At 42.7% G+C, this 9263-nt stretch overlaps 1 protein-coding gene across 1 annotated transcript in view; it reads left to right on the top strand.

Moving 5' to 3' along the window:
• Positions 1-7220, top strand: part of SH3RF3 (SH3 domain containing ring finger 3) — a 380992-nt gene extending 373772 nt beyond the window's left edge. Inside the window, exon 10 of the mRNA XM_024224390.3 lies at positions 3763-7220. Coding sequence (XP_024080158.2) covers positions 3763-3931 — 169 coding nt within the window. The 3' untranslated portion in view covers positions 3932-7220. The remainder of the gene's footprint in view (positions 1-3762) is intronic.
• The last annotated feature ends 2043 nt before the right edge of the window (positions 7221-9263 follow it).

Raw genomic sequence — 9263 nt, 5'->3', positions numbered from 1 at the left:
GCTCCACCTCTTCCCTCGAGACCCTACCCCCTTCTCTGTCTCTTCCCCGGGCCCTGCTCCCTTCTTCACCTCTTCTCCCAAGGCCCCACCTCTGCTCCACCTCTTCCCCCCCAGATTAAAAAAACAGACACCAGGGCTTGTCAAATGGAACCTGCATACACAAGCCGAAACCTGGACTGTCCAGGTGAAAAATGGATGAGTAGCAACCCTACTTGTTACAAATATGGGATTGCCAACATTGGAAGGAGATTGGTTTTGATGTGTTTGATAATCTTTCTTGCTAATTTGAAACATTTAGTAAATTGCAATTGGTCTCTCAGCCATTAGTGAGATTCTATTCTGTATTAAAAAGGATGGACTTGTCATTAAGACACCACTCTATAAACCAGGGGTTCTAGTCCCAGAACTGCCGCAAACCTTCACTGTGACCCAAGGCAAGTTATGTCACTTCTCTGTGCCTTACTGTCCTCATCTGTGAAATGGGGTTAAAAATGCCTCCCAGAGCTGTTGTGAGGCTTGATCCCTTGTGTCCATAAAGCACTCCAAGATCTGGAACACAACTGCAAAAATGCTGTTAATGTGTATTCAATTGAGCTGAGTTCAGAGAGCTGAAGTTTGGCATTGTCTTTGCTAAAATTGTTCCAGTCTGATAATTTAATTAATCAACATTGAAGCAGAGTGTCTGAGATAATGTGTGCATTCATTTGCATAATGGCTGTAATTGGCAAAACCTCATAATATAAGTGTGGCGGTTCTGCAAATGACAGTAAGATAGACTGTTTTCTTGTAGCCAGCCAGCAGCACACACTTCAGCCTCTGTTATTTGCTTTTCCACACAGGAAAAAGTGACGGCTAGATGTACTGGCCAAGGGGAAAGATGACGAATTGATTTTTGATGGTTCTTGACACGGATATATATTCTACATGACTATGTTGCTACGTCAAGATAAAAAATTTCTAATCAGGTTTTAGAGCAGAACTCCCACTTCTGAATGGGGCCAAAAATGTTTACAAGTAACAGGATCTTTGGCCCAGCTGCAGTGAGCAGTTCCTTTAGCCAGATCTAGCAATTTCACTGTCACGTGTTTGAGTCTGTAGTTTCACTGCAGCCAGCAGGCAGCCAAGCTGTGGTTGCATAGAAAATTAACTCCTGTCATTCAGTTTCAGAGAGGCCCTTGATGTGGTATCAACCCACTGGCAATCAATTCAGTGAATTTAGGGTAATGTTGTGCTTTGAGATTCTCCGGTGCATATTTAATTTAACTATAAGACAGATCATCATTTTAAATAAATACTTGACTGTTATAAGCATCAATTGGAAATGAATGACCATGCAGCAAATGCAATAGGTAGTAATCTTCAGAAGATGTTTTGAATAATCAATTGGCTTTTCTTTAACTATCTTTACTGTATTCATTACTTTGCAACTAGCGAGACCGTTACTGATTGTTAAATGCCAGCTGAAATGACGTGCTGAGGAGGAACACCCGAGGTAGACTCATGTTCACTGTCCTATACACAGATCGGCTTGGGAATTTTCTGATGAAACTGGCTTTCACTGGAAAATGCCAATTTGCTGAAACCAAAATGTTTCACAAACACCTGTTGGTTTTGACAAACTGCTGATGAAACACAAGCAGCTCCTGCCAGCTCAACTGGTAGACTGCTGGGGAGCCCAGGCTCCCAGAGTCTGGGTCTCTAGAGCAGTCTCACCATACGGATTGCTCCAGGGTCAGGAACTCCACCTGTAGCCAGGACTTGGCTGACAACTGCATAGCAGGGAAGCTTGAAGCCCCGAGAACCCCAGCTCATGCAAGGGCTCTTGGGACTTCCAGACTTGCTGCTGTGGAGCCAGAAGCCTTGGAGACGCAGCTGCCAAGCTTTGAGACCCCCAGCTCAGCCGTGGCTCCAGAACATCAAGCTCCCCATCAGTCTGCTAGAGCTGACCGGGAGCCTCTGAGCTTGGACTCCCTGACTCAATTTTGTTTGTCAAAACAAAACATTTTGATTATCTCTAAACAATTATTTTGTTTTCTCTTCTGTAGGAAATTTTAATGTTTCCACTTTTTCTTCTATAACAGAACTCTTTTCTCAGAGTTTCTTGTGGAACAGACATTCCAACTTTGCACCAGCCTGAGTCACGAGCCGTAGTTTTTTAACCTAACATAGAGTCACGCTTGGAAATGAAATACCTGAACAGCTCATCTCTTGGGGGCAGGGACCACCTCTTTGTTTGGACTCTGCTTCAAACAGTGAGGCCCTGATATATGTCCAAGGCCCCTAGGCACTACCATACTACTACTAATAATACTCACTGGAATAACTGCAAATAATTTTAGGTGAAATTAAAAATTCTTTGTTAATTGTCTAAAGAAATCCAGGATGTTGCTCATTTGCAAACGCATACACTAGCGACTCCATTATTAGTACAGACATTTAGAAGCTACTGTATGCTCCTGTGATTTAGCTCTCAGAGCAACCTGGATGGACCTTTACGAGGTCATGGGGAAACCTTGTCTTAGGTAAAGGGGACAAAACAGGAGATTGAGGTGCAACCTATTTTAGTTTGAGAAAGAAGGTTAATTTCTGGCCCACCCAGCCAGGAATGGCCTTAGGTTTGTGCCAAGAATATCAGCACACAAGTTCTACTGATTTGGGGGGACATACCCACCACGCCCAGCAATATACCACTAAATAACCTCTGGCAGCCCCTCACACCTTGAACGATGAACTGCAGGGGACCAATCCAAAACCCTCTCTAGGCCCCTACTCACTCATTAAATCCTTCGTACCCCATTTCACCCCAATAATATAATCCTCCCGACCTTCTGCCCCCTGTTGCTATAAACCTCATGTCACCCCCTGAATGCCAAGCATGCTATCTACCAAATGTCCCACGCCATGACTGGCTATGCTACTTACACAACTGTTTTTGAAGGATACACAGCTGTGTCTTCACAAAAGGCCTTGTCACTAAAGCCAGCTCCGAGCCCAGTTTCTTTCACTCGAAAGACCACAGAATAGTTTAAAACTAAAGCTGGTTGAATTGGTGAAAACTAACATTTTTGTGAATTTTTTTTCCACTCAGCTGTATTTAAAAGTGGCGGAATCAATCCTCCTATGAGCTGCAGGCACCTGTGGAGTAAAACACAGTGCTTGTAGAAAAGCACCGCAACACTACACAACAATTTAGAACAAGAAGTGCGAAAGAAACCTGTATGCGGCTGAAACTTCTGAGGAAGTTTAGGCCCCAGTGTAACGACCTAAACTGGACTTTGACCAGGATGCTGGAGCTAACATCCCATGTGCCCTTTTCTGAAAAATGCCCTGGGGTCATTGAAGATCACATGAGAGCAGGAGCTGTTTTATATCATTAAAAAGGCAGCACCTAAAGTAGCTCAGGGGTCCCAACATCATCCTGGGGCATTGCTTCAGTACTGATTTAGAAGGAAGAGTTTGTCATCTATTGAACTCATTAACATGGTCACCTATGGTTTTCCTGGGAAGTCTCCCATTTAAATAGCGATCAGCCCTGACCCTGTATAGCTCTTAAGAGGGGACAAGACCACATCTGAAGAGGTATGGCTTCGGGCAAATGCAGGTGATCTAGTACATGGGGCAAACCAAATTAGCTTGCAGAGCTGCTGGTTTGAATCTGCCGCCTGTCTTTCGTGGCCGTGCCCTGTTGAGGGTCCTACTCCAAAAAACATTGTCATACTATTTGATTTGTGTATGCTAAGGTATTCTCTTTTGTTTTCAAAGGTATCGTGTCGTGGTTCCATATCCTCCTCAAAGCGAAGCAGAGATTGAACTGAAAGAAGGTGACATTGTGTTTGTGCACAAGAAAAGAGAGGATGGCTGGTATAAGGGGACATTACAGCGAAATGGCAGGACGGGCCTCTTCCCCGGAAGCTTTGTAGAGAGTTTCTGAGGGCTTGCTTTCTTCCCCATCACTGCTCTCTGAACTGAAAGATCTTTTAGGGGAAATTCCATAGCACAAGAAGAGACAGCAAAGGGAAATGTGACTGATATCCACTGCCATTTTTACGTCCAAAGACTCCCCGGGCCCTTCATTCTATAGCTCTGGAACCACAGTATCTGCTGTGCTTCCAAAACCATGTACAGTACATACAGTGGTATGTTGAAGTAGTGCCTTCCACTTGGAATCATAGACTGAGAGGATGCACATTTGGTTTGTATCTAAACTAAACTCCAACTGTTACCCATTATGTAAATTATAGAGAAAATATCTTTTTAAAAGTTGTTATATTGCTGTAACTTATTTGTCAGAGCTGCAGTGTTCTTATTACTGGCCTATGCAAGATGGATTTGGGTATGGCAGGAGGCAGAGTAGGGAGCTCTTGAACTGGGATTTTATATTTCCTGGGGGAAAAGGGGAGAGTGTGGAAAAACCCAGCTAAAGATTTGTGCATTGTTCTGCAAGAAAGAATTAGAAGTCCAAAATGTTAGTGTCATGCTTTCTATATACCTCAAAAATATGCTGCATAAGGATGTCAGTAAGTGTGTTAGTGATCAGAGTTCTGAAGTACCTGTGAGATGCACTGGGCAGATCCTTGAAGAACTCTGGCTCCATCATTCAATTGCGGTTATTTCAGTAGAAACCCTTTGGTTTATCATCTGTCCATATTATATGCAGCATTTTTTTGCCCATCCAGTATCCATCTTTCAATTCCTTTTTTTTTTTTTTTATTGGTATGACATACCCTTTTTAATTGTTTGCAGTATTGTTGCAGCTGTGTTGGTCCCAGGATATTAGAAAGGCAAGTTGAGTGAGGTAATACCATTTATTGGACCAACTATTTGGTCCAATAAAAGATATTGCCTCACCCACATTGTCTCTCTAATTAATACCTTTTTAATATAAGAACTGTTATACATGATATATATACATATATTCCTAACAGATCAGGCATTTCCTGCTTTTCATACATCTGGTGCTTTGATTATTATTATTTTATTATTAGGAAGATCCTGTTTGGCTTAAGAGAGAGACTGTTAACAGCAACATCAACATCAACAGGTTTCACATTTAACATGTGAATTCCGAAATGTACTGAAAGTAGATTTCATCAAGATGAAAATGTTTGCTAGCATTACATGAAGCAAGAGAGAAAAATCAGATTAGGCGGTGATATATATATATGTGTGTGTGCGTATGTGTGTGTGTGTTTGTATGTAACTCACTTTCATAAGAACATAAGAACATTCTTTATATATAGTTTCTAAAGACCCTTAATAAAGCACAGTAATCTGTCTAGACAATGATAATTATTCAAGAATTGGGAGCATTTCCAGGAGGAGTAATTTTAATTGACTTTTATATGGCAATAAAAAGAACACTGCAGGTTCCAGCAAGCACAGGAATCGTGGAATTTTCCTCTGTCGTTGCATCAGAGAGAAGAGAGCTGAACTGCAACAGCTGTAATTAGCATTGTCAAAATGTGATTTTTTTTTACTGTAGAAATGTACAGTTCTCAACACTGTTCTAACCTGGTCAAGCTACAATACAAAATATATCAGGCAATATAACCCTCCATCTACAAGGGACCTAAAGGTGCAATAAATGTAAAGTAAGTTTATGCAGTTATTTGTATCAAACAAAGAAGAGAAAAATCAGATAATGCAAGTGTGGGAGTATTTAAAAAAGAGATTCAGTTGTGGTATCCTATAACCAAGTTGTAACAAAGGAATATTCTTAACTATGTTGTGCCCTGCCTTTCCTAGTGACTGGCTGCTTGCCCAGACCAGGATATGGTGGTCATTCAAGACTATGTTAGAGTTGCAGTAACCTGGAGATGATTTTAGTAAAAAGAGGAGACCCAATGGGTGTATGCCATTACTTTGTTCCCAGTATTTCTTATGCCGAAGGTGTAGGTTTTGTTTTCATTCAAGCCAGGTATGCTAGCACATATCAAAACATGTATAAGTGAACATTCCTACTTATGTTGAACTGAATGACTTTGTTCTCTGTAAAATAAGTTTCTCTTCCTGTCATTTGTAACAAACAGATTCCAGAAACACAGTCTGCGGCCAAGTATTGCATCTTCAAATCACAGAAACATTATTTTCTGGGAGGATGGGGGGGGGGGTTATTTGTAACGTTACCACATTTGTTCATGTTCCAGGTGGTAATCAGTCATCAGTAAAATAAACGGTTATTGTTAAGAGAAAATTGCCTTTTTATAACCAATAAGAGCTTTAAGAAATTTTTTCTGCAAAAGGCTGATTGAAGAATAGAGCACTATCTTTCCAGTCATTTCATCCAAATCAGAAATGGTATCTCTGCACCTTGAGCCACGATCTGGTCAGCTAGCAAGCTGACAATGCCCCCCCAAAATGTGTTCTATACACATATATATATAAAAATTCTTGGTTAGCATTGTCAGAAACAGATTTCTCTGACAAACTATAGTGGCTAAATATCTGTTAAAATTCTGTTCCATGGTATATTTACTATATCCAGAGAAATGAAACAGGAATCATATTGTATTCAGTCAGATCTAAAATAGTTCCAGATTTCAGTGTTCTAATGCTCAAATCTAACAGGACAAAAGCAGTTATGCAAGAAAATACAGAAATGTCTGTGTAAAATCAGTGTTTTTAATGTATTTTGCAGTCAGAACAATAATAATTTTTAACTATAGATGATGAAGGCAAAATAACCCTTTCAGTCACACCTCCTATAAGGAGAAATATTTTTTGGTGTTTGATATTTTGAAATCAGCTGTTTCTGATCCCCATTTATTGCTTACCATAATAGTCTTGGTTATTGAATAATTTTCTTGGACAAATCAATTCCACGCGAAGAGCACAACTGCAGAACATAAGACTGATCAGTGGTACAAGAAAATTACCCAGTGCCATTTAGGAAGTCTTTGACCATGGGAGGGGATTGGCGCTTACTGTGATCCATTTTTAAATTGCATACAAAGGAAAGATAAAGGAGGGGGAGGGAGTGTGAGTGCGTTTCCTACAAGGGAAAAAAAGTGAAAGAAACCTTCTGGCAGCCTCATTTTGTAAAATGCCAGATTTGCTATTCTAGAAATGGTTGCAGCTAATTGAACAATTCCTTTGTACTTTGCACAGCTCAGAAAATGTTTTTTGTTATACATGAATGTTAACGTGATTTAGAAAATATTGATGGTTACGAGTACAAATGAACTACAAGGACTGTGTTTCTGATGCTTTAAATAAAATAAATTGAGGTCACTTGAGTGAGTTTTCCATCTTTATTTAGATGGTAAAGAGATTTTACAAAACAGGTGTCCTGAGGTTCACAATAAAGATAGTCAGAGGGGTCCAAATCCTCAGATATTTATGTTCCTAACTTCCCTTCCTGTGGAGATCTGGGCCAAGGTGACTTTGAAAAAGGGGTGAAGGCAGAGAAATGTCAGGAAATGCTTCAGATGAAACTGTATTTTCACATAAAGGGCTTTATTCCACAAACCCTACTCACACAGAGTGGTACTTGTCAGAGGTGAAAGTAAGCTGGTCTGGTCCGGTACGGCATACCGGCAAGAGCCAGTACACCGTATCGGACTGGACTGGCTTCCACGGCAGTGATTTAAAGGGCCCGGTGCTCCAGCCGCTGCGGGGAGCCCCAGGCCCTTTAAAGCGCCGCTGGAGCTCCAGCAGCCGGGCTCCCGCGGTGATTTAAAGGGCCCGGAGCTCCGCGGCAGCTGGAGCCCCGGGCCCTTTAATTCGCCCCTGAGGCCTGGGGCTCCCAGCCGCCTCTGCAGTTGGTAGCTCCAGGGTGATTTAAAGGCCCTGGGGCTCCCAGCCACAGCCGGAGCCCCAGGGCCTTTCAAGATTGAAAGGCTCCGCCTCTTCCGGTTATCGCCATGCCTCTTCTGGTTGAGGCCACACGCCCGCTCAGGACTCGGACGTACCGGTAAGTCCTGTAAGTTACTTTCACCCCTGGTACTTGTACAAAGAGGGTCACTGTGTTCAATTGAAGCTACTCAGGAATAAATACTATTGGATGTAAAAGCTGCAGAAGGGGGCCTTAATGTAATGATATGGCTTAGATCAGGGATCGTCAACCTTTGGCTCGCAGCCCGCCACGGTAAGCACCCTGGCAGGCCGGGCCAGTTTGTTTACCTGCTGCGTCCACAGGTTCGGCCGATCGTGGCTCCCACTGGCCAAGGTTCGCCGCTCCAGGCCAATGGGGGCTGCTGGAAGTGGCGCGGGCCGAGGGACGTACTGGCTGCCGCTTCCCGCCGCCCCCTTTGGTCAGGAGCGGCAAACCGCAGCCAGTGGGAGCCACGATTGGCCGAACCTGCGGACGCGGTAGGTAAACAAACCAGCCCGTCCCAGCCCGCCAGGGTGCTTACCCTGGCAGGCCGCGTGCCAAAGGTTGCCGATCCCTGGCTTAGAGCATAGAATACTATTTTTATATCAATTGATGCACTTTATTTTCCCAAATAAATTGGAGCAAGTGCTCAATAGTTTGTTCTCTTACGACATGAGCCAGCAGTCCAATAGGTGTGTTGACAACACATGCACTTGTTAGGTTACTTTTCTATGGGTGCGGGGAGAAGCTGCTAGATGGGTTTTTAAAAATGTGTCCATGCTGCATGAGACACAAAAGTAGGAATTTGTACCAGTGTGTCAGAAAACTTACCAAAGGCCACTGGTGTAAATCGGTAACTTAGTCATGGAGTCGAAAGGGGTTTCTCAGAATCACACTGATGTAACTCAGCTCACAATCCGGCCTTGATGAGGCTACTGTCCTTTCGGTAGTTTGCCCTGCTGCTAGGAGACACTGAAGTGTGGGGGGGAGGGGCTTGGGGATGGAAATGAGTAGAACTGAGATCTTTTTAGCTCATTTCATAAAATTAATTCAGTCTTACATTTCTCAAGTTTCTACTTCATAATGGGCTAAATGCAGTATCCTTCAGCACATCATGGTGCATTTTATTCATCAAGTTGTGTCCTTTTCAAAGGCTTTGATTATTTCTGATTTGTACGTTTACTTAACTGCATCTCATGGTGATAGTTACTGTAGGAATTCATGCATTTTTATTTCTTGGTGCACAGAACAGATCTACAGTCAGACCTCTGCCCTCTTTTATTTGTTGGATGTTGAATTGCCATGAAATCACTTTCTGTAATGAGGTCTGTAATCTCGACCTGTCTGGGCTTTGACGCCAGCATGCTCATCACTACGGTCTCTGAGGCCCAGATGCTCAAAGGTATTTAGGCACCTACCTGGCTCTTTAGATGCCTACGTCCACCATTTA

The sequence above is a fragment of the Terrapene carolina genome, unplaced genomic scaffold (assembly GCF_002925995.2).
Source record: "Terrapene carolina triunguis isolate 2854851 unplaced genomic scaffold, T_m_triunguis-2.0 Scaffold21, whole genome shotgun sequence".
NCBI lineage: Eukaryota > Metazoa > Chordata > Testudines > Emydidae > Terrapene > Terrapene triunguis.
This window is presented reverse-complemented; position numbering and strand designations above follow the sequence as displayed.